The 26,415-nt window shown below is 41.9% G+C and overlaps 1 protein-coding gene and 1 pseudogene across 2 annotated transcripts in view; one reads left to right on the top strand and one right to left on the bottom strand.

Annotated features, from left to right (window-relative positions):
- Itgav (integrin subunit alpha V) overlaps positions 1–26,415 on the bottom strand; it is an 86,826-nt gene that overhangs the window by 45,634 nt on the left and 14,777 nt on the right. For both annotated transcript variants that reach the window (XM_006996797.4, XM_006996796.4), the window contains exons 3-12: positions 18,046–18,137; positions 14,134–14,248; positions 8,628–8,689; positions 6,636–6,681; positions 4,239–4,364; positions 3,401–3,445; positions 2,581–2,624; positions 2,105–2,161; positions 1,498–1,550; positions 495–697 (exon numbers count right to left, since the gene is read on the bottom strand). In XM_006996797.4, the coding sequence (XP_006996859.2) occupies positions 495–697; positions 1,498–1,550; positions 2,105–2,161; positions 2,581–2,624; positions 3,401–3,445; positions 4,239–4,364; positions 6,636–6,681; positions 8,628–8,689; positions 14,134–14,248; positions 18,046–18,137 (843 nt within the window). The remainder of the gene's footprint in view (positions 1–494; positions 698–1,497; positions 1,551–2,104; positions 2,162–2,580; positions 2,625–3,400; positions 3,446–4,238; positions 4,365–6,635; positions 6,682–8,627; positions 8,690–14,133; positions 14,249–18,045; positions 18,138–26,415) is intronic.
- LOC102915970 (DNA (cytosine-5)-methyltransferase 3-like pseudogene) lies at positions 18,966–22,387 on the top strand (annotated as a pseudogene).

The following is a 26,415-nucleotide window of genomic DNA, read 5'->3' as shown; positions in this document are numbered from 1 at the left end:
TGAAATGGGACTACTATAAAACAATGGGCTTAAGCCTTTTACAGGTCCCCATGAAAAAACATACAACCTCTCTCTGAGGTTCCACGGCCACTATAAAGCTACGGCTATAAAAATATTAGTGGAAACTCACACCTGAGGCAGGCATTCGGTCAGCATTGCTTTGACAAGGAGCCTGGGAGCTCTTTTTCACTTGGAGCCCAATGGACAGCAGAGGGCACCGCCATGCAGCAGGATGCAGAGGGCTCCCCGGGAAGGAAGGTCCCTTCAGAATTTAATCATTTGACATTCTAGCTCATGAAAGTCAAGTTTTCAAAATGTTGGCTCATTTTTCAGAAAAAAAAAAAAATTGTTTTTAAATTTGGTGTCAGTGATGTGCTCGCCTTGGGCGGGGGTGGGGGTGGGGTGGGGTGGGGTGGGGGGTTTGCTCATAAGAGCTTCTATAGAAGGCATTTTTGGACTTCTTCAGGTGACACAGAAAATCACTTTGAACTTACCATTGAAACCATCCTGGTCCAGGTCTCCCAGAGGAGCTATGGCACTTCCAAATCTGGCAAAAACCTCAAATCCATTCAGCTTTGTAGTCTGGAAGTCTCCCGATGCTCTCTGCAGAGACACTGAGACCTGGCCCACCTCTTGGAGTTTCCCATCAGAGCCTCGGTCCATGAACAGAGGCGCTCCAATAAACACATCTGCATAACTGGAAAAAAGAGAATGTCCTCACACACCAGATCAAACTCCATCTAACCGCATTTCTCTTAATTTTCTATTTTATGTGTATGGGTGTTGTGCCTGCATGTATGTCTGTGTGTGCCTGGTGCCCTCAGATGCCAGAAAGGGGCACTGGATCCCTAGAAGTGGAATTAAGATGGTTATGATCCTCCATGTGAGTGCTGTGACTCAAACTCAAGCCCTCTGCAAGACAAGCCAGTGTTCTTACCCACTGAGCAGTCTTTCCAGCCCCCCATCGGCACATTCTCACTAAAACTCCATTTCCCATCCCCCACCCCCCCCACCCCCCCCACCCCCCCCCCCCCCCCCCCCGCAAGCCTCTTAGGGCAACATAGAAGCACTGCAGATCACGCATAGAATCACAGTGTCATGCTTTAAGACAGCGGTTCTCAACCCGTGGGTGCAGGATATCAAATATCCTGCCCATATTTACATTACGATTCGTAACGGTAGCAAAATTACAGTTATGAAGCAGCCATGAAATAACTGTTTGTCTGAGGGTCTGGGGTCACCACAACTTGTGGAACTGTACTAAAGGGCCACGGCATTAGGAAGGTGGAGAACCACTGTTGTAGACCATTTTAAAGCTTAGGACCAACTAGAAGGCTCCCCCACAGTCATGATTAGGGAGTGTCAAATTCCTTCCTTAGAGTGACAGAGGATTAACAGGGAGCAGACAAAGAAACAGAAGAAATACTGTTTAGTTTTAGTCAAGCATCTATAAACACAGAGGAAAACGGTTTCTGGGAACATTTTTTAAAAACTTACTCATCCCCATTAATGTCAGTGGCAGCTACGGAAAATCCAAAATATGCAGCCATCTGCAGAAGAAGATGGAACAAAACATTTACACTTCATCCTACCAGATCATGTGGTTCACATTTATAGCCCACTGATAGGATGCTTCCTCTTTCTGTGCATTTAGGGCTTCAGTCTTTGTCTATTCTACTAACATGATGACAATCACTTAATAAGGTTTTTTAATTTTTCTAAATTTACGGGTGAAACACATTTCGTGTTCATCATTCCAGAGTCTCCACCATGAGGTTTCTCTCTCCCAAAGCCCAGCACACTCCAGGAAATAAGAAAGCTAAAGCCCTGGGATACCAAAACTGGGAGGTCTTGTTTTCTTTCTGCTTACTGTGAAACTTTTCCTTTATTGTTACCAACTGGTAACTGACTGACTAGAGAGCCAAACTGAAAACAGAAGACATGAACTGTGGCTTTCACACACACTCGAACTCGAGAGAAAGCAGCGGCAGGAGGACACTTCCACAGCTGTGTCACGTTACACTGTGTATGACATCTGTATTTGCACTGCCACGTTTTCTTCAGTGAATTCTTATCATGGACGGGTGACGTTTTAATAGCATACCTGTTCGCCAGTGAAATTGTGTAAAGAGGACATGTTTTTCCCATCATAAATGTAAACCTGTGTAGAAAAACAAAAGTAAATGAAATGCAGTCAAGCGGATGATAGCTAAGGACTGGGGTGGGGTGGGGGTTACGAACATGTTTGTGGAGATATGTGCATGGAGGACAGGATGCACGTGTATGTGTGTGGAAGCCAGAGGTGGAAGTTGAATATCTTTGTCCTTTTTTGAGACAGTCTCTATTTCTAAACCTGGAGCTCGTGCATTAGTGTGACGACTGACTAGTAAGCTCCAGGGATCCACCAGACTCTACACCTGAACCCACAGCACTATGGTTACAGTGTGATGGGTCTGCATCTACATTTGCACTGGTGAACTAAACAGAGGTCCTCAGGCTTGTGTAGCAAGAACTCTCCCATCTTCGGACCATCTCCCCAGCCCCTGCCCAAATGTTTAAAATAATCTTTATCACTCCTACCATTCCCAAAGTCCTTGCTGCTCTTGGAACTCCTGAAACAAAATCTAGGGAGGAAAAAAACTTAATTACTCATTTTTAAGACAAACACTGGAATTTATAAACATAGGTATTCTTCCAGAAAGCTTTAAGTTTTATTAATCTAGTAGAAAACAAACTAGAAATTTGTTTTGAATTGATGTTGCATATGAAGTGACCCTTGCATTTTAAATTATAAAAACGTAATTTGTAAGTCAAAAAAACATTATCAAGAACTCAAATACATTGGCTGTGGTGGCACACACCGTTAATCACAGCAGAGACCAGCCTGGTCTACAGAGTGAGTTCAAGGACAGCCAGGACCTCACACAAGCAAGCAAGACCTCAAATCACTCGCCATTTTATTAAACAAGAATAGAAAGATCAACTAAGAAACTAAGGAAAGCTATATTTACAGTAATGATAAACAATACAAAGCCAACTGAAATGAGACTGGCGGCTGGGGCCAGAAGCATGACCTTTTTGATGCCCGGGATTGCTACACTGACTTCTGAACCAAGGCAAAGAGGAAGGAGGAAGAGCCGACTCGTGGGCAGCCCAGAGGAGGAAAAGCCTCTCCATGCAGACAGGACTTAGCAGGGCCTGGAAAGGGACAGGGAAAGAACTCCGGGCCACAGCCACCCTGCCAGGCAGACCTCGTGGCAGAGAACAGGGGTTTCCACCCCCAACACCTCCTTCCTTCTGTATATTCCATAGTGATGGACGCAAACTGCTGAAATGTTCAGTGTCTTGTGTTTCAAATGCTTAGTTGACCAGGATTAAGGGTGGCCCAAACTCTTCTTACCTTCAATGCCGTCACCATTGAAGTCTCCCACGGCCACTGAGTAACCTAGACAGGAATGAAAGGGGAGACATGGTGAATCCCTTCAGAGTATTTGAAGCTTCTCTCTCCTCTGGGGTAAAGATTCATATGCATATGGTAGGCGAATTTTAAAGGCAGTGAGTCAGTTAAATCCTCAACATGGGGGTGTCCCTATTAGAAAACTAAGACAAAGGAGTATAAAAAAAAAAAAAAAAAAAAAAAAAAAAAAAAAAAAAAAAACAGGGTAAATCTGCAGTTTTCCCAAAAGGAACAAAGGAACAAAGAATAACAGATTCTCTCAGTCATCAAGTCCTACTTCTGTGGTGTGACTTGTTTCCATAAATAACAAAGAAATTTAAAGGGCGAGAACAAACACCAATAAATCCTGAAACCAGAACCTTGTCTAAAAGTTCAGTAGCCAAAATGCCTAGGCTGGGACACAGCACAGTCGACCAGCAGCTGGGCCTCAGCGCCATCACGTACAAAACAGGAGTGGGAATGGTGCACTCTACAGACTTGTGGGGCTTCCACGAGCAACACAAAGAAAACACTTAGTACCTAGAACGCGGGAATCACATTCCAAGGTTAGCTATTATTATTAGCAGTATATAAATAAGCACTGTCTTCAGTTTCAATGACCAAATTACACGCATAACCTAAACATTCAACACCCATCCAATGCTATATGCCCCTTAGATATTTTTTAAAAAAATAATCTATTTCACATAAACTGTTTTTTTTTACTTGAAGTAGTTTATGCAAAACAGGACAAATACACCACAACTCCATACAAAGAGTCTATATTTTTGCATTTACTTACCCAAGTAACTGTCATCAAAAATTGCTTGTGCAGCCCGCGTTGCTAATTGGTTATTATATTTGATGCTGTAGACATTGGGGTCATATTTAGATATGATTTCTGCCACTTGATCCGAAATGAGCTGGCCTGTTGAGGGGAGGCAGACATGAATGTGTGAAACAGACTTCTAAGGGGAACTTCGGGGTACAAGCAATGGGTGGTACCTGTGTGGACAAAAGTCCTGGGGGACATTATTACTTCTAGTGCTTTGTTTCATTTTGTTGTTTGTGGGGTGGGAGGGTCCTACTATATAGCCCAGGTTGGCCTTGAACTCTCAATTCTTCTGTCCCAGCTTCTGAGTGATGGGCTTATTAATGTTCGCCATCAATCCTGACTAGGCATCACTATTTCTAACTATTAGTCCCAAATAACCCTAAACTGCTGTGGATATCGCTCTGTATAAATAAAATGCTGATTGGTCAGTAGCCAGGCAGGAAGTATAGGCGGGACAAGCAGAGAAGAGAATTCGGGGAAGTGAAAGGCTGAAGATGTTAAGATACCGGTAAGTCACAAGCCATGTGGCAACTTATAGATTAGTAGAAATGGGTTAATTTAAGATATAAGAATTAGATAACAAGAAGCCTGCCATGGCCATACAGTTTATAAGTAATATAAGTCTTTGTGTGTTTACTCAGTTGGGTCTAAGCAGCTGCGGAACTATCAGGTGAGAGAGATTTGTCCTGACTGTGGGCCAGGCAGGACCAGGAAAACTTTAGCTACACTAAACCATTTAAAAAAAAAAAAACAACTTTGTCTAAAATATTCTCTGTGAATTGAGTCTTTAATTGTATATTGCAGGCCACTGATATAATCACGATATCAATATATCATAGAAGATGTGTTTTAAATCAGTGGGCTGGTGAGAATCACAAAATCTAGACTCTTTCATGGTTGTTTCCCAGGAATACTCATCTACCTCCCTTGGCTCCGCTTAGTCGGAAGAAAAATAAACCCAAGTTTGTTGGTTCTGTTTTATCATCCCCCACCCCAGTGCTGGGGGTTGAAGCCCCACAGGCCTGCTAAGGACTCCATCAGGAAAACTGCTCACCCAGGTTATAAAGGGAAACTGTCCACACAGTCATGCCTAACAAGAAGCAGTGGTCCTGGTTCCTTCATCTGCACTTCAAAATGCTGCGTTTGTTTTACAACACTAAAACTCAATTACTTTTCCTAAATTTCCCTCCCCATAGCTGCATGAATCCCCGAAACCCACACTCACACATCTTAGTGCACCTCGAGGACTGGCCCACGGGTTTGATGCCTGGATTTTCTGGACTCTATTGTTATTTCTCATTCATCAAATTCCCTATTCCTGCAATAAATACCTGTCTTTTCCATCTCTTTCAAGATATGGAATGAAAGCAGGAAGTGCCCCACAAAGAGACTCATTTGGAAAAATTACAGAGCAAAATAAAAAAGTAAAACTCAAAGTTAAAAGACTTTCAAACTGATACAGTCATGCTGTCTTCCGTGCTTCCAAGCAAAGACCCTTAAAACTGAGCTGTCAAAAAAAGGGAAGTTCTGACCTTGTGAACAGCACTTTTTAGGAGAAATTAAACAAATAACATATTAGCCACATAAATGTGCATCTCTAACAAATCAAACAAATGATGTTTTTGCCTATTTTAGTGTGTTGTCTCTGCTGCATGACTTTCGTCTTTTCTCACCTCTTCCCTCAAACTGTTGGCAATAATGACCTCTTCTACACTTAGATGACGGTTAAATTAGACTTTTCTAGAATGGCTGGATAGTGTTTTATCTTTATATCATTGCCAATTTAATTATCAAGTTAAGATCTTTTGTTTGTTTGTTTGTTTGTGTTTGAGACAGGGTCTCACTATGTAGCCAGGCCTGTCCTGGAACACACTGGGTAAACCTCGAATTCACAGAGATCTGCCTGCCTCTGCCTCCCAAGTGATGGAATTAAAAGCGTGCGCCGCCACATTCACAAGTCTTCTAACTTTAAAGGGCAGGGATTAGAAAAATTAAAGCCATCATTTGGGTATTCTAATGAGCAATTTAAAACCCTGAGCTTTCAGAAGGGTACAGTCACTAATTTATGTGCCATGGCCTCTGGAGTATAAAAATAAAATACACAGCACTTAACAATTTAAAAAGAAAAAAACATTTAAAATGATTTTATATGTTTACTTTAAATTTACTTTTAAAACTGCTGACTTCCTGTCTCAAACATATGCACATTTAATATATACCATAGAAAGCACATCAAATTCTTTTCTAAAAATATTGTATAGTAGATAATTAAGTTACTTATTAAGTTACATTTCTTTAATATAATTTGAGATACTTCATGGGCAAATAAGTAGCCAAGTATTCAGTTAAAAAATATGAACCTACCTTGCCAATAAAAGCTACCAGGACCACCAAGAAGTACTCTGTCAGCCTAGATCAAATCAGAGAACAGAAGGGAGATGCTTAAAACAATTAGCTTGGACACAGAAATCGGTATGCTAAACATTACAGATACTTATGCATGTATTAAATTAACATATTATAATTAAATAACAAGCCATTAACTCAGCTGACTCAGTTTCAGTAGTATGCATTTACTTTTCTAGAAGAATTAAGAACTTAATTATCATTATTAAAGGTACTAAGGAGTCTAACGTCTTCATTTAACATGGAAACATTTTTCCGGGAGACCTTGACTATCCTGTACACTCTGAAGTACTGATGGAAACAGCACTTGCTACAATAAGGAAAAGATTGCTTCTTCACTTGTCTATTAGATTTATGACCACTTAAGATATGTTTTCCAATGATCACTGAGGAATGTTCTGCCAAAGAGAAACCATTTTAGTATCTCAGAGTCTTAACGAAGTGTGGCTTCCGAGGTGAAGTTTCAGTGAAGGACACCAGCATTTTTTAAACCTGTAACAAAGTGTAAGGGTCTAACCAAAGGTATTTTGTGTTTGTGCATGGTGTCTCGGAATTGCTTTCTTGCTAGAGGGAAGGCGTTGTTTTCCTCCCAAATGTACATATCACTCTCCATCCTGCTTTCATTGCTACTGTTGTTGCTTTGGCTGCTACTTTTTACTCTGGTGGAGGCTGAGTAGCTCCAAAGCTTGCAATCCTCCTGCCTCAGCCTCCTGAGTGTTGGGATTGTGGTATGTGCCACCTCTCAGGGCCGGAAGCTCATTTAATCAATCTACTTTTGCAGCTTCTCCCAAGAGGGGTTGATATCACCAACTCGATGTTCAAAATGTCTAGACACTGACGAACAGATGGTGAAGTGAACAGAACACCATAAAGAAGCACGCTTATAAAACTTGTCTTTGGAAATGTCGATGGGGTCTTTACTTGGGTGGACTGAAGACTATCGGGCGTGCAGGGCATGTCAGTTTAGTTAAAAACAGAATCCTGCTCAAGCGATTTCCCCATTATTAAACCGCCTCACCTTCACTTGGCACCTACAGACCAAAAACAGATGGTAAACAGATACGGTTCTCGGCTTTTATGTAATCAAGCTGATTTTGTAACAAAAGCCCTATTGATAGCTTTTGTGAAGAGCCAATTTCAGTTGAAAAGGAAACTAATAGTCTATAAATCTCCATAAGTGGAAATTTTAAGTGTGTGTGTAAATATGTGTTTGTGAATGTGTGTATGGGGTGTTTTATGTGTATGTTTATATAGTGTGTGTATGTGTATGTAGTGTGTGTGTATGTGTATATGTATGTGTATATATATGTGTGAGTGTGTGTGAATGTGTATGTAGTATGTGTATGTATATATGTGTGTGAATGTATTGTGTGCTCATGAATGTGTATATGTGAGTGTTTTGTGTGTATGTTTATATAGCATATGTGTGTATATGTGTATGTAGTGTATGTGTATATGTGTGTGAGTGTGTGTATGTGTATATGTGTGTGTAGTATGTATATGTATGTGTATATGTGTGTGTATGAGTGTGTTTTGGGCATGATGTAAGTAAAAGAGGTGTGCATATGGAGATCAGAGGACAAACTCATAGAGTCAGTTCATACAGATTACAGGTATTGAACTCAAGTAATCAGGCTTGGATGGCAAATGCCTTTACTGGCTGAGACAATCTCACTGCCCTAGAAACTGTAATGTCTTCATAGTTAGAATCATTTACTGAAGAGATTTTCTCCTTTCCTCCATTCTCACTCTGCTGTCTCACCATTTCACATAAGCAATGTTTATGAAAGAGGGAACATTGTAAGCCAAAGAATATCAAAATGAACAGAAGGCTTCATGACTCTTTTCATTAATTATAATAATAATTATAAGAAAGCTGAAGTAAGGACCATGCATTTTCAAACCCAGCTGAGTCAGTAAAGATCTGAACTGTCTTGAATGAGAACTTACTTTAGTAAAATCAATGCTGAATCCTCCTTGACAAAATCCCTGTCCATCAGCATCAATATTTTCTAAAATAAAAAGATTGGAAATATACACAAACCCCAAAACAAGCAAATAACACAAACAAAGCGTGAAACAAATAAATCTGCTACTGTTGAACCCATGGTTTCTTCAAAGGACTCACTCAGGCACCTGGCTACTGTCATACTAGCTCACATGCTTCTCAGGACAATTTCTTCATCTCAGATACAAAAACAGAGACACTGGAGAGTGGACTCTGTGGGCAGGTTGCCAAGGGCTAAGATCTTTTTTTTTTTTTTTTGAGACAGAATTCCACTATGTAGTGTCTAGACCAGCCTCAAATTCAGGATCCTCCTTTCTCTGCCTTTCAAGTGCTAGGATTAAGGCACATGTCCCCACAGCTGGATTAAACTACTTGCTTCAAACACAACTCACAGGAAGAGTATAGCTTGTATCACAATTCGTCAAACATTTTGAGTATGCAAAATAAATACATAGCTTAAAATCTCACAAGACACTATGCTATGCAAAGTACTCTATAAGGTACACTCTCTATTCAATTATATCTTGTTTTTTGAAAAGATACCAATAGTGACCCATTATACATGAAACACCAGTGAGCTTTCATGCCCAAACTTAAGCCTTCTTTCCGAAATGCTTCTTTCTTCCTAGTGCCTTGCGGTTGCTGTGTCTTTGCTAAGTTTAGGAAAAACAACAAAAACACACACACATATATTTCCTATGTATGCGTTTTTATAGATGATGATAAAAATGAAAAACTAAGCCAGCAGTGGTGGTGCACACCTTTAATCCCAGCAGTCAGGAGGCAAAGGCAGGAGGATCTCTGTGAGTTTGAGGCCAGCCTGATCTACAGGGCCAGCCTGATCTACAGAGTGAGTTTCAGGATAGCCGGGGCTACATAAAAGACCCTCTCAAAAACAAACAAACAAAAAAGAACTACAAATAACATGGTGCAGAATTTCAGAAAATTGCAAAGTCCAAACTTAATGTTCTATGAAAAGTAAAATATGCAACTATTCTTACTATAGACATAGGAGCTAATTAAATTCATTTAAACATGGCTCTCAAGGTGTCTTCCAACCACAACAGTTAATAATTTGCTTTCCTGTAATTACTCTTTTTTTGTGTGTCTCAGAAAAAGTGACCAATTTTGAACTAAGTAATTAGCAAGTTAATTTGAACTAACTTTAATCATGAACGATACTGCACTCAGCACAGAGATGCTTGTTTTTAAATTCTTCCTTTTTATGCCATCTTTCAGTTACCAAAGAATCTATGCCCCGATGTTGCAAATATATCCAAAGTTCCTCACACCCAGGTCACTCAATACAGACACCAAAAGTAGTTCATTTTAATCATAATGTCAAACTTCCAAAAATTTTTGTGTGTATGTGTATGTGTGCATGTGAAATAATCCCTTCAAAACTTTTGAACCCATTTTTAAAATCTGGGAATTGCCCCAAGATTACACAATAAAATAGTTTCTGCTTTAAGAAAACAGTCACAAGAGTGTAACACTACTCTAATGTAAATTTTTCTAACCAAGAGGGACCAGGAAAATGTAGACTGGGCTTTCCAGCGTCTGGTGAATCATACCAAGGAATTGTGCCTCAACCTCAAGGCAGCCCTGCATTTCCTCCAGTCAAGCTACAGCAGGGAACAATCCTCAGTTATCTACGAAGACTTGCCTTTTTTAGTTCTATGACACTGTCTGCTTTGGCTGGTTTCCTGGGACATCCAGCTGAAATACACAACTTCCTTAAAATTTCCTTAACCAGCACATATTAAGCTGGGTGTGTCTGACAATTTAAACTTTTGTGCTGAATACAACTTAGTTCAGTGAAGGGCTCAGTGTTTATCTCCACAGATGACCAGCACTTCTCCAACACTTCTCCCACTGGTCAGGCCTGGAAATAATATGACTACTGGTGATTAGGACAATGCGGTCAACTGGTGTGCATTAGGCTCTTACTGGAAGCTATTCACATCGCATTTTCTTTTCAGGTTTTACAACAATCTCTGGGGAGATGTGATTATTAGTCACCGTTTGTACAGAGGGGAGACTAATGCTTGGGGAAATTAACTATCTTGATAATGGTCAACCAGCTAACTACGACTATGTTCTTGAATACTACCTGGCTGGGCTACCTCTCTCAACAACCAGACCATTATTATCTGGATAAGGAAAAAGTAGAAGAAAAAAAAAAAACTAGAAAACTTAACTGAGAAAAGCATCCAAATATGGTTATCAAAATTAGAGATCAGGGACAAAGGAGTCAGTGGGAACATAAGTGTTCACACCATGTGACTCAGGCAGTTTTTCAACAGATGGACATCTGGCTACTGCTTAAGGCCAACTATGGTCGTGGATACTGTCATTGAAAGCCAAAAGTAATCACAAGCAATAAAGAAGTAACTGGAAAACAAGCAGTGAAGCGCTTTATCCAGGCTGTACACATAGGTCATGTGAAAAACAAAATCAATGAATCAGCTAGCCAACCAACCAAACCAAACAACCAAACAACCAAACAACAACAACAACAAAAAAAAAAAAAACCCAGAAACAAACACCAGCACACGCATACAAAAACCAACACAGCCAATACAAGCAAAGATACAAAAAGGTGAGCATGCAGCCTCGAAAAACTGGAATCCTCCTGCTCTGGACTGTCCAGTTTACTGAAGCATGCATAAAACACAAACTATCAAAGAGTTCCTCTAAAACGCTTGGCCAGGACCAGTGTTCTACCAGTAATGAAGCGAGAGCTCAGTATGCTTAAGGGAATTACCCAGTGTTACAGGGTAGACTCTGTAGACTCTGAGGCTGTGACCCAGAGTTTCAAGCTCTCCCTCCTCCTGAGTGTCCCCTCTGGGTAAGTGGCCCCCTCTTAATTAGAGCCTGCAGGCGTCTCATATTTCAAAGGTTTGACCAAGCAGCATGTACTCCTGGTTTGCTAAAGAAAGGCATTTCCTCTGCTTATATGTTTTATGATGCTTTTTCTTGAGATGTTTTAGTTAGATCAGAGTTCCATAAACATCTTCTGAAAAGAGCCAGACAGTTAAATATTTCAGGAAATAGGGGAGGGGGGCATAAAGAGGTGTTTTGTTTTGTTTTGTTTTTTAATTTTTTTGTTTTGATTTTCAAGACGGGGTTTCTCTGTGTAGCCCTACCTGTCCTGGTACTTCTCTGTAGACCAGACTGGCCTCAAACTCACAGAGATCCACCTGCCTCTGCCTCCTGAGTGCTGGAATTAAACGCATGTGCCACCACCGCCTAGTTCCATAAAATAGTATTTTTAAAAGCAAGTTCACAAATTATAGACCACTATAGTTAGAATGTTAATTATCTTAGAAAATAAGGCTTCATTACTTCATAATTTTTATGTCTGAAGCAAATAAATGGAAGCCTTAAGAAACAGATACACAGGACTCATCACTAGAACGCTTTCCAGAGGCGGTTGGAATGGAAAGCGTATTCTCTGCAAGGAAGGGATCTTTTGGAATACAATAGACCTACAGGTCAGAGGGCATAGTTCAGGGGTGAAAGTGCTTGATATACATGAAGCCCTGGACACAACACCTAGCACCAAAAAGAAAAAAGTGACCACCTGAGTTTAAATTCTTATTTGGCCATTCAGTACCAGGGAATTTAGGTGGGGGGAAAATGCTTCACCTGTCTTGAGTCTCAGTTTCTGCATTTCTCAAATGAGAACAAAGATCACTGGTGTGCCTGTGTGTGTGTGTGTGTGTGTGTGTGTGTGTGTGTGTGTGTGTGTGTGACGTGTGCCACATGCACATGCACTAGTCTATAAGCATGCATATGCATGTATGTGCATATGTGTTCTACATCAGCTTTACTGACACATAATGATTAACCCCCTCCACGTAGCTATGGAGTTATATTTTCAAAATGAGAGTGTCTTTACAATATGGACATTAGAAACACAATAGTCCTCACATTTTTACAGTACCAAAAATGATGGTACCATGACCTAAACGCCATCACAAATGTAATGAGACAGATGGCATCAAACCCTGAGGATGAAGCTCTGTCTTCACCCATGCAGGGCATGCTCTCTACACAGGTATCATTCCTTTGTTCCCACTTACAATAGGTAGGATGATCAAGGGGTTAACTAATAATTGTTCAATTAAAAAAGTTGCAATTCCCTGGAGATCCAAATACATAGAAGCCAGAAGCCTGTGCCATTCCTTTGACCTGCTGTTATAATGTCACCTAACAAGGAAGGATGAGCCTCGCAGGAAGAGGCTTAGGTGTTGGGACTTTGCTAATTAATTCTGTACCAGGTGGAAACAATACATGGAATCTCCTTTAATAGCACAATTTGGCTGCTCACTGTTTCAGTTACTCACTATTAATCATGTTCTGAAGTTACTACTTGGGAAATTGCCCTAAATAAACACTCCGTGAAAAGAAATTTAGTAGCACATAGGATTCAGTACTGTCTATGGTCTTAGGTGTAGATGGAACACCTTGCAGAATTTGCCCTATAGATCAGGCAAGACTGCATTTTCAACAATTTATTTTTATGTCTTTGGTATTAAAGAGGATGGTCAATCCAACAAAGAGTAGGTTTGCAAAGGGTCTGGGATCTCATGTGGAAGAAAGATATGCAGAGAAAAGGTGTAACCAAAATGATATGTGCTTGAAATCACCTGGACATTACTTTCTTTGGAATTTCAACCAACATTAGGGAAAAACCTGAGGTTGCTGGGATAACCAACAGACATGTGGGCTTTTCACTGTTAGTTAAAATTCCAATGAAAGTAAAGCCTGGCAAATGGAGACTGAAGACACCTCAACTCTATCTTCACCCTCCTTTGCCAACTGGCTCAGAAAGCCATCTTTTTAAAATTTACTTTTAGCATCATTATTCTTCTACAACCATGGTTCTCAAACTTTAGGGCCCAACAAAACTACCTTATAGAGCTTGTTAAAAATGTAGATTCAGCCGGGTGGCGGGGGCTCATGCCTTTAATCCCAGCACTCAGGAGGTAGAGTCAGGCGGATCTCTGTAAGTTCGAGGCCAGCCTGGTCTACAGAACCAAAACTACACAGAGAAATACTGTCTCGAAAAACCAAAAAAAACAAAAACAAAAAAAAGTAGATTCCAGGCCTGTTCTAGTGACTCACAATCTTTAATTGTGATGCCCATTTCTCCTTGAGAAAAGCTCCCATGAGTATCTTTCCACTGAACTGGAAATAACAGACTTCCAAAATCAGATAATAATTATCAGAAGCCAAAGATGGCCAAACTGAGTTCTTAGAAGCATGATTAATTCATATTTCTAATGTCTTTGTATGAGCAGAATATTTTTCATTTGCTCTGTAAACCTCACGATGTCTACATATTTTGTCACACAGTCACACACACACACAATGCATCTCACACAACAACTAGGCTCCTGCGGTCTCTTGTCGAAAGCAGGTGCAGCTTCTCATACATACTTGACCTGCATGGCGCATACTCAACAGTCTTGGTTCCATCCTGAAGAAAGCAAGTTCCAACAGGCTCTCTCTCCTGCTTCATCTCGGTCCTCCAGTGGTACAATGGAGCACAAGCCTAAAAACAAAGGTGTGGTCCATGATACAGGAATCCTCTGAAAAGTTAATAATTCATATATCTATGCTAACTCAGAATGCAAGAGTCCAAGCATTGGGAAATTCAGAACTACCCTCTGCTTTCTCACAAGAGTGAATAAAGATTTTTAAAGAAGTGTCTTTTTCTCTGCATAGTGGTGGCACACACCTTTAATCCCACCACTTAGGAGTCAGAGGCAGGTTGATCTCTGTGAGTTCGAGGCCAGCCTAGTCTATAACGTGAGTCCCAGGACAGCCAGGGCTACACAGAGAAACCCTGTCTTGAAAAAATTTTTAATGTACAAGAAAGGTCTTTTTCAGATTCTGTTGTCCTTTCTAAGCCTCTCAGGTAAGATCAGGAATAGATTTTTGAAAGACTATACTTGGAGTCTACATTTGTGTGTTTTCAAAAGTCAGCAAAGCTCTTGTTTCAAGTAGCACTGTTTCTGGGTGCTGTGTTTTGGACTTTAAGGTCACAGGTTGAGTCAACTTCTGAACTACATCACATCCTTGTGCTTGCAGGAGATACCCCTAAGTTATACAGCAAGTAATAAGAGTAATAAACAAAAAATACCCTGCCGTGCTTCTTCTATGTACTTTCCAAATAAACTTCCCAAAGGTCCAATTTCAATATTTCATAGAAGTGGTAGAATAATGAATGTTTCAATGGCATACAAAACTTCCAAAAGTTTAACATTTTAAGCTGCTAAAAGAAAGCTCAGCATACTTCTATAATAACTTTTTAAGAGAAACTCTGACCTTGGACTATTTCACATCCACTCTGGTGGAATTCAAAGACAAGAGTCATTCTCTGCATGTCTGTCCTGGACTCTGCAGAGTGGATGAGCAGCGTGTTGAGCTTGCTTTTGCTTTATACATCTTTCTCCCTCCCACTAGCCTTCAGCTCTAAGTGCTGACACTTGACATGCCTTCTCATGTCCTACTGAAACCTCAACTCAGCCGGGCGGTGGTGGCGCACGCCTTTAATCCCAGCACTCGGGAGGCAGAGCCAGGCGGATCTCTGTGAGTTCGAGGCCAGCCTGGGCTACCAAGTGAGTTCCAGGAAAGGCGCAAAGCTACACAGAGAAACCCTGTCTCGAAAAACCAAAAAAAAAAAAAAAAAAAAAAAAAAAAAAAAAAAAAAAAAAAAAAAGAAACCTCAACTCTTTAACAGATTTCCCCTAACACCCCATCATCACATTTAAAAAATGATAAGTAAAAATGAAATAATTAAAGAGGACTCTCTGAGAAAATGAAATTAAAAGTGAACACTGAATGAAAGGAGATGACTGAATAAGAATCGACAAAACACCCTCCAGGTAGAAGGAACATAAACTCTAGGTACTGGTTGAAATGGAAGAAACTACGTACGATTTATGTGGAAGAAATAAGCTGAAAGACACGTGTCATTGACATATTTAAGACGGATTGAGGTAACACAGAAAGACAGTCTATAACCTTGTGCTGACTGGTTTTTATGCCAACTTGACAAACACTAGAGTCATTTTGGAAGAGGGAACCTCAACAGAGGAAAAAAAATTGCCCTCATTAAATTAGCATGTGGAACATCTTCTTGATTAAAGATTGATGTGGGAGGACACAGATCAGGGTGGGGGCCAGCCCTGGGCTGGTGATCTTGCCCTGAGGAGCAAGCCAGTAAGCAGCACCCCTCTATGGCTTCTGCCTCTAGTTCCTACCCTTACTTCCTTGGATAATGGACTATAAAGTGGAACTGTAAACTGAAATAAACCTTCTCCTCCAGTTGCTCATGGTCATGGCATTTTATCACAGTAATAGTAACCCCCATTATAGCAAACCTGATTGTAATAGCACATATATGCCAGTTTGATCAACTTCAGAGATAGAAAGCCACTCTACTGTTTTAATCAAAAGGGTGAAATGCTGATCCCCTTAAGTCTTGCTATGCAGAACAGGATGAGGTTGGGGCATGAGGAAGCTGACTGATGAGAAGAGCATTTGCACTGGCCTGGATGAGCAATGGTGACAGTCCACTGCAGGGCAGATGACGAAGATGGAGAGCAATCAATAGATCTCTTTGGAGGTGGATATATTTTCACAGGGATCATGGGTAGTTAGAGTGGGAAGCCATACCTCTCAACACATCAGAGAAGTCATCCAGGAAAAAGTTACTTCTGCTTATTTGTTCACGCTCTTTGATAGAGGGTAACAAGAATCCCACTTTGACCACATTCATTCACAGTGGTGTACTAAACAGACAACTAAGAATGGCAGAGAGATAATTTAGGAAAATGCCTTTAAAGATTTAGGACCAACTAACAGCTAGAGACATCGACTTGAAGATTATGTTGAACAGTTTGTATTCACAGACATGGAACAAGAAAGGAGCCTCTAGGTAAATGGTTTAGCTAGAGAAAACAATGGAGCCTTTAGCAGTGCTCAAGGACACCCCAACATTTAGGAACTGAAGAAGAACCATTACTGAGACATCAAAAAAGTGGGCAAGGCCGGGCGGTGATGGCGCACGCCTTTAATCCCAGCACTCGGGAGGCAGAACCAGGCGGATCTCTGTGAGTTCAAGGCCAGCCTGGTCTACAGAGCGAGACCCGGGACAGGCACCAAAACTACACAGAGAAACCCTGTCTCAAAAAAAAAAAAAAAAAAAAAAAAAAAAGTGAGCAAGATACTGAGGAATAAAACATGAACATGTGGTGTCACATAAACTACAAAATAGTCATAAGACTAAGCCTGGCATGGAGACATGTGCTTGTAATCTCAGAACGTGGAAGGTAAAGGCTGGAAGACTGTGAGTTCAAAGACAGCCCTGCTACAGAGTGAGATCATGTCTCAAAGCGGGCAGCGGGGGGCCAAAACGTGTGTGGGGAGGAGAGAGAGTACAGAAACGGCTCAGAGACGTCTCATGAGTCAGGAGCACTGGTTGCTCCTCGAGACGACCCAGGTTAGGTCCTCAGCACCCACACGACAGCTAACAACTGTCTGCAGCTCCAGTAACGGGGGATCTGACGTCTTGTTCTGGCCTCTGTTGGCAATGCATGCATGCAGTGAAGAGACATACAAGCAGGTAAAACACCCACACCCACAAAATAAAATCGTCTTAGTATTTTTTTAAAAAGGTGTGTGAGAGAACAGGGCTGACTTTGTTCAATGATGCTGAGGGGTAAGAAGATAAGAATTAAGTACCCATGCAGAAAATAACACATTACGGTAACAAACATCTCTTTGAAAATGAGGGAGCAGTAAAATTTTAATAATCTTGAAGTCTGAGTGACCTTGGTTTGGCCTTCTCATGCCTGGCTCAGATTACTGGGAGGATAACATTAGAAGTGGAGGCGGTTCATGTTCAAAGGACATTTTAAACAACTGTTTGGGCAGAGAAACAGGGCTGTAGCAGAACGGAAGACTAGCAGGTTGTTTGCAGTTTTTTATTTGTTTGTTTGTTTTGTTTATTGGGTTTTTGTTTGTTTTTGCAGTTTTTAAAGAAGAAATAGGAAAGCATTTGATCAGCCGAAAGCATTCTACTCCTAAATGTGACAGACAGAAATAAACTGGCGGGGACTACCATGGAACAGGAAGAAATGAACAGTGTAGATCAGAGGGCAGAAGAAGCAGGAGTCTCATCTCAGGAGGGCAAGAGTGATAGCATGCTCACACGGTCAGCCTTGGATCAGAGCTGGTCTTTCATGATACCTTGTGCCCTTGGCCAGACCAACTTGAACATACAAAACTTCCCGTGCCACATAAACTGGCCCCACTCACCTGAGGTAATTCCTAAAGACTTACCAAGATTTTATCCTGCTTTGATCTCACAGAAGCTCCCAACCACTGGTGGGACTTGAACTCCAATGGGTCATCTTTGGCAAAATCTCGATTACCTGGAAAAAATGTTGAGTGGTCAGAAACAAAATAGACTGTTCTTAGTACAAGAAAATTCATTTCTATCCAGCCAGATTTAGAATAGTATACCTTTGTGTGTGTGTGCGTGTGTGTGTGTGTGTGTGTGTGTGTGTGTGTGTGTGTGTGTCTGTCGGGGAGGAGGACATGCCCTTAGTCACTCAGGAGGCAGAGAAGCAGAGGCAGGTGGACCTCTGAGTTCAAAGCCTTCCTGGTCTATACAGTGAGTTCTAGGACAGCCAGAGCTACATAGTGAGACCTTGTCTCAAAAAAAAAAAAAAGAAAAAAGAAAAAGAAAAAAAAAGAATAGTGTATCTTTGATTAGCCAAACACTTTGACTACATTGCAGTTATCTCTTGTTTTTTACAGAGCTTAGGAATGTTAGCTAGTCATAAAAACGTGAGGAGCTGGAGAGATGGCTCAGTGGTTAAAAGTCCCTGCTGCTCTTACAGAGTATTGGAGTCTCAGTTCCCAGGACCCACTTAGCAGCCCACAACCATCTGGAACTCCAGTCCCAGAACACCCTCTTTTGGTGTCCACGAACCCTGCACGCACATTGTGCACATACATACATGCAGGCAAAACAACCATACATACAAATTTGAAATTAAATCTTTAAAAAGGAAGAAAATTGCATGATGACTTGTAAATGTCTCGTTTGCTATTAACATGATCACTTATCATATCGCAGATGTGGAGAAGTGATTGTAAATCAGGTTTTTCAGTTCAAGTAGTTAAATTGCTAGATAACGCTAACAAACACTGTGACCACCTGTTATGTTCCCAGGTAATCCTGCCATAGCATAAAGATGTGTTTGGATATCAAATCACGTGCAACTCTTATAAATGGCACAAGGTAGTAAAAGACAGAGTAAATGAGTGGCCCATGACTTCACATGCATGTACACACACACACACACACACACAGACACACAGACACACACACACACACACACACACACACACACACACACACACAAATAAAGGTGTATGTAAAGATGGGTCTAAATGCCACAAAGAAACAACCTCTGCTAATATTTTTGGCTTCTATCCTAAAAAATGCTTTCATGAACATAAGGCATAAATCTTCAGCCATAAACAGGTACTTCAAGCAAAATATCTAGGACACACTAAAATTATTACTAAAATACATATGTACCTTTTCCCCTCCAAACCATCAGTGATGGTAAATCTCTGGCATTATCTTCGGTATTGTGCAATACCCCATACCATAACCATATAATAGTTTAATGACTCCTTTGTATCTCTTACTGTTTCCGCTGTGGGCCTATTTCAGTCTTATTTATGAAACTTTCATATACCCTCAAGTCACATGTATGTGTTTTTTCACTACACATAGGAATCTCAACAAAGCCTATCACTGGGGTCTAGGACACAGGTCCATGGCTAAAGTAGGGTGATAAAACCTCCAAGAGCATGGCATACGACTGAGTATTATCCTAATGGATATACTTCTACCAAAGCCCCAAGATATGCCTGTTATGATATGTAAGTCTTCCCTTCCTGCTGTCTTCAGTCCATGGAACTAGGCAGTCTCATTTCTACACACAGCCTTTGTATTCAAGACTCACTTGCCTAGAAAACTTCATTCCTTCCACTTGAAATTCTGATGCTACCTAAAATTCCAGATGATATTCATTCATGACCTAATGCATGATGCCAGGGTTTCTTCTGGAAACACATGTCTAATACAATACAATCATGAGAACCTTTGAATACAGTTGTACAGTACCAAGAAAGGAATACTTTCTAAACCAGCAGTTCTAAATCTGAGTCACAACCCCTTGGCTCACATATCAGATATTTACATTATGATTCATAACAGTAGTAAGATTACAGTTATGAAGTAGCAATGAAATAATTTTATAGTTAGGGGTCACCACAATATAAGGAACTGTATTAAAGGGTCACAGCATTAGGAAAGTTGAGAATCACTGTTCTAGTCCAAGAGAAATTCTTGTGCAAAGAAATGGAAGAGTAGGTAATCCTGGACTTATAAGAGAACTAAGGGTTGTCTAAGACTAGGGGAGGAAAAGCCAGGAACACAGTTGTCAAGTGTCTTTCTGCTGTGCTGAGAATGGCCTCCCAAGGATCATCCAAGCACCCTCCGTGCTAAGTCATTTTTCTTCAATTACTTTAGTCCTGGTTGTTTGGAAGATGTTTCCTCTTTGTAAAATATTATTTAATTATTCCGCTTTCCAAAACTATTTTAAATGTTTTCTCCACAAATGTACCTTGCTCTAAGTTTGCATATAGTAGCATGAACTGCTGCCGTGTATTGTCAAGAAGCAAGACTCGTTACGGTCACCATGGTCTAACTCTCTCTTTAAAAAACAAAGCAACAGGGGCTGGAGAGGTGGCTTAGTGGTTAAGAGCATTGAACTTAACTGCTCTTCCAGAGGACCCGAGTTCAATTCCCAGCACCCACATGGCAGCTCACAACTGTCTGTAACCCCAGTTCCAGGGGACCCAACACTCTCATACGGACATATATGCAGGCAAAACGCCAATGCAAATGAAATAAAAGTAAAAAAATCAAAAAGAAAGCAACAGCCCGGTGGTGGTGGTATACACCTTTAATCCCAGCACTCTGGAGGCAGAGGCAGGCAGATCTCTGAGGTTTGAGGCCAGACTGGGCTACAGTGTTCCAGGACAGCCAGGGCTGCACAGAGAAACCCTGTCTTGAGCCTCCTTCCCCGCAAACAAACGAAGTACAGACAGATGGAGAAATAGTTCAAAGGACCCAAGTTCAGCGCACAGCCTCAGAGCATCCAATGACCTCTGAGGGCACCTGCATACACATGACCCAGACATTCAAAATTACATATAACTGAAAAACAAATCTTTGAAGAGTATAGAAATAAGATGAAAATAAAGTGGAATAGAAAATACTTTCTCCTATACCTTTCAAAGTCTCCAGCCACCCGCCATCCCTGGGGCACAGATCCTTCTAGCAGACAACCTCAGTGGGTTCCTGGGAGGCACCTTCCTCTTGCTCCAAGACCTGGAAACTCCAGGCGGCTCTAGCCCTGCCCCTGCCCACCACCTAGAAGAGCAGTGGCCAAAACCCTTCCTGAGCGTGACTGCCAAGCACAACATGGATGTGGTACTGGTAGACTCCAGGCAGCTGCTGTCCACTGCCTCACCCCCACCAGGCAGAGCGATCATCAAGTAATGAGTCACCGTGAACGCATGGAACATGGAAGACATCGCCCCGTTGTGGAAGTCTCCAGGTGCATATGCAGCACCCCTTGTTGGAGGGAAGAATGTGTGCCCCACGTAAGGACAAGCTCCTGGAGACCCTCTTCCTTTTCCATGAGGACAGGAGCCCGAGCTACCACTCCATCTGCTGCTCGTGGACATCTTGTTCATCTGTGACAGCCGACTACAACAGATGCTACTGTTTCGAGTGTGGGGGTATCCTGGTGGGCCCTGGGACCTCAGAGTGAATCCATGCCGCGGCCTGCGGGGTTTGCTTTCTCTGTCTGCCTTTCTCTCGAAGCGGGCTGCTGCAAAGGCAGAGGAAGCAGCGCCACCGCCACCGGCTGAAGGCTTTCTGTGACCTGGATGGGGCGAGCCCTGTGGAGATGTACACAGCAGGGCCTGTGTGGAAGAAAGCCAGTGCGGGTGCTGACCCTTTTAGAGGACATTGAGAAAGAGCTGAAGAGTTTGGAATTTGGGGAAAGTGGATCTGGTTTTGAAAGGGGAAGACTGAAGAACTTGGAAGCTGTCACAAACATGGTGAGGAGAGGTGTGTAGGGATGGGGCTCCTGTAACCTTGAGTATGGCTGGACGCAACCGCAACCCCACCTCTACTTCCGTGACCACTGCCCTAGCTGGTAAGGGTCCTGCAGTACGCACGACCACACCCACGGAGTCTGCAGCCCTTCTCCTGGATGTTTGCGGGAATCTGCTGCTGACTGAGGAGGAAGACCAAGCCACAGCAGCTTGCTTCCTTGAGATTGAGGCTGTGACCTCCAGGGTGTCAGCAGCAGTCTTTCAGAATGCTGTGCGGGTGCCGCTATACCCCCGGGGTGAAGAGCAAGCATTCGGCCCTGACACCAGAGGAGGGACAGGCCCTGCAATCCCAAATCAGTACCAGAGCCAAGCTGGAGGCCTGAGACTGGGCCCCCTGGTGAAGAACCACCTTTTCCCCCTACTAGAATACTTCAAATATTTTTCTCAGAACTCACTTCCTTTTTACAATTGAATCATACAATGAAAAGGGAGACTTTCTTAGAACCGCATGAGGCAACCTTCCTCCTATATGGCCTTTTGCCTGCTGTGGGATGTTCTGTAGGTCCTGTGGGAGCCCATTCTCAGGTTCTTTGTGGCGTTACCCAGCAGGTCCGTATAGAGGATGATTAGGACCATGGGCCTGAGTGCAGGTGTTTGAGATGGTCTGCACTTGGCTGTGCTGGGGGATGGTCTGTATGTCAAGTTGCTCTGATTGGTTAATAAATAAAACCTGATCGGCCGTGGCTAGGCAGGAAAGATAAGCGGGACTTACAGAGAGGAGATATGTGAAGACGCCAGTAAGCCACCAGCCACATGGCAAGGTATAGATGTATGGAAATGGATCAATTTAAGATAAAAGCACAGTTAGCAAGATAAGGACAGTTGGCAAGAGGCCTGCCACGGCCATACAGTTTGAAAGCAATATAAGTGTCTGTGTTTATTTGGTTGGGTCTGAGCGGCTGTGGGACTGGCGGGTGACAGAGATTTGTCCTGACTGTGGGCTAGGCGGAAAAATCAAGCTACATTTGCCTCTGCAGAGCTTCCTTCCATTTGCTTGCTTGCTTTCAGGGTTCTCCGGTTTGATTCCTACCATACAGATGCCTCCATGCAGCTCACTGTGAGGGTGGGAGGTACCCACTGTCATGCACAAGATCCTGATGGAATAGCTCACAGTGTATCCCAAAAGCATTTGTGTTCCTGTTGTAATGTTTAATATATATTATAGGATTGTTAGAAGGAGAAGGAGAAGGAGAAGGAGAAGGAGGAGAAGGAGAGGGGAGGGGAGGGGAGGGGAGGGGAGGGGAGGGGAGGGGAGGGGAGGGGAGGGGAGGGGAGGGGAGGGGAGGGGAGGGAAGGAAGGAAGGAAGGAAGGAAGGAAGGAAGGAAGGAAGGAAGGAAGGAAGGAAGGAAGGAAGGAAGGAAGAAAATATCTGTCATAATGATTCTCAGGAACCCGTCTCTGGATATGAGATTAATTAAAACTAGAAAAAGTCACAGAAAATACATGCAAATTTTATATATCTGGTTTTTATACTTGTCAACAAGTATAAAATCCATTGTTCTTTTCCATATGAAAAACTATTTACCACTTAGTGAGAACAAATCAACAATCAGGGTTTTTGTTTGTTTGTTTTTTAAAGCATCAGACATGAAACATGGTGTTTTTTGATGAAAGAAGAAAATTCAACTAATTTAAGGCAGGCATGGTGATGCAAGCCTGTAATCACAGCACCCAGGACACTGAGGCAGATAAATTATGAGTTCGAAGCCTGTCTGTTCAGCCTACATAGCAAGTAGACCCCTGTGGTGGGTTGAAAGAAAATGGCCTTCAAAGGGAGGGACACTAATGGGAGATGTGGCCTTACGGGTGTAGGGGTGGTGTTGGAGGAAGGGTGCCACTGTGGAGTTGGGCTGAGGTCTCATATGTGCTTAAGATACCACCCAGTGTCTCAGACCACTTCCTGTTGCCTTCCGATCAAGATGCAGCTAGCAACATGTCGGCCTGCACGCTGTCATGCTTCCCACCACGATGACGATGGACTAAACCTCTGCAACTGTAAGCATTCACCTCAACTAAATGTTTAAGGTTTGTATCACCAAGCCTGCCTTAAATTAGTTTTTAAATTTTCTGCTAAATGTTTCCCTTTATAAGAGCTACTATGGTCATGGTGTCTTCTTCACAGCAATAGAAACCCTAAGACAACCCCTATCTTTAAAAACTAAATTTAAAAAAAATTAAATAGTAGAAGGCCAGTTTCCTTAGCGTAGTGGTTCTCCGCCTTCCTAATGCTTCGACCCTTTAATACAGTTCCTCCCTCATGTTGGGGTGACTACCCCCAAAACAAAATTATTTTTGTTGCTACTTCATAACTGTAATTTTGCTACTGGTATGAACTGTCCACGGGGTCATGACCCACAAGTTGAGAACCACTGCCTTAGGGGAAGTGGTACTTCATGGAGGGGCACTCATTTTCAAAAATGACCTTGGAGATTCTCTGAAACCGAGAACTGTTCGGAATCAGCAGCCATGTGATTAATTTTTTTTAGTCTTGCGGCTGGAGAGATGGTGCAGAGGTTTAAAACTTTGGCTGCTCTTCCAGAGGATCCCAATGATTCCTAGCCCCCACATTGTGGGCCACAACCATCAGTATCTCCAGTTCCAGGGGACCCAACGCCCTCTTCTGACCTCCACAGGCACTGCACATATGGTGCACAGACATACATGCAGACAAAACACTCATACACATAAAGTAAAAATAAAAAAATCTTTAAAAACTTTTCAGTTGCATCACTAAACACAGCTGATATGATGCATTGGCCTATATTGACATCTAAAGTTAAGTCAATCATCATGAACACACACACACACACACACACACACACACACGCCATCTACTGCATTCACTGCCTCCAGCGTCAACAGTCACAACTTCAAATCACCATCAATTCAAGAAGCTTGCTCTAAAGGGAGTTTGTCTTCACTAATCAGAATTTTCTTTGCAAAGCCCAAGTCCTAAAATACCAGATTCCACATCAGACAGTGTCTTCACAGAAAGGAAGTGTGAATAGAGTGGGCGGGCGGGAGGAAGAAGGAAAGGCTTCTCTCCAAACAAACCCACAAGCAGCTCATTCAGGACCTGGCCGGAGCTGGCAGCCAATCTGGGACACAAGAGGGAAGTAAATATTTTGAGTCACAGCTCTGAAGTCACCGTTTTCGTTATGCCGGAACGCCCAGACTGCTGGACTGAGGAGCTACACTTGAAAAGGAAACAGAACTCAGACCAGGGGATCTGGGACTGGAAGAAATGCTTTTTGTTTGTTGTTTGTTTTTGTTTTTGACCTCAAACACCACTTCACCTCAAGACTGTAAAGATTTCTGTCCACAATTACAAAATGCGTTGGACAATTCACTTGTATTATCCCAAAACGACAGAGGATAGGGTATAGTGGCACACCTTTAATCTCTGCACTCGGAAGGCAGAGGCAGGTGGATCTCTGTGAGTTTGAAGACAGTGTGGTCTACAGAGCTAATTCCAGGACAGCCAAAGCAGTTACAGACAGAAAACCTGTCTTGAAAAGAATAAATAAAATAAATATAATCATGGCACAAATCACTAGAGACTTGAAAATTAAACACCTATTTTTTTTCAAGCTTCCAAAATTTGTTATTTGCACCTTACCAAACTCTCATGACGAAATGGTACAGACAGAAGCAATGGCCAGCGCATACCGTCCCAGCCTCCTTGTGAGCACCTAACACTTATTTCCTTGGTCTTCTCCTTCCAAGTATTTCACAAACTACTGCCAGACAGTTGGCCTTCAGCTTGCTGGAGAACTGGACTATAATTAACATAATGCTGAATCTGAAGACGAAGATACACTGCTACCCCAAAGCTAAGTGTTTTGTCTCTTCTTTTTATGCTTAAAGAACATCTTTTAGAACAAGATTATACCACTCTTTTTAAAACAGAAATGCTGAAATAGTAAAAAGAAATAAGAGAGTAAACTTTTATTTAGAAGTTAAATGTGGTTTTAGTCATTTGGGTCCTATTCTTTACTATGGCTTTTATGAATAATGAGATGGTTTAGGTCGTTAGAGAATTTGTTGTTTTTTTGTTTGCTAGAATAAGTTATTAAAACAATGTCATCCCACATTAATCCTTGAATAAAACAAACACTTTAAAAACCTCCTTAAGCAGGTTTTCACCCCAAATGCCACTTCGACTCAGATATTACTAAAAATAAATCTGGTTGAAAGAAAAATCTCTCAATTGAATTAATTATTTATGTGAAACTTCAGAGGTCAGAGGAAGAAATCACTTTGATCATACATTAAACCTTCTGTCTAAATGCTAGGAAGGCAACAGTGAATGAGACACAAGGCCTCTGCCGGTGGAGAAACATAGATGTGGAGCAATGTGGCTATGACATCTGTCACTCTGCTCATCACCAGGGTGGACTCCAGGGGATCTGGCTGGCTAGGTGCATGTCCCCTCCCTC

This window comes from Peromyscus maniculatus, chromosome 4, assembly GCF_049852395.1.
Source record: "Peromyscus maniculatus bairdii isolate BWxNUB_F1_BW_parent chromosome 4, HU_Pman_BW_mat_3.1, whole genome shotgun sequence".
Classification (NCBI taxonomy): Eukaryota; Metazoa; Chordata; class Mammalia; order Rodentia; family Cricetidae; genus Peromyscus; species Peromyscus maniculatus.
The sequence above is the reverse complement of the archived record's forward strand: the minus strand, read 5'-3'. Positions and strand labels throughout refer to the sequence as shown.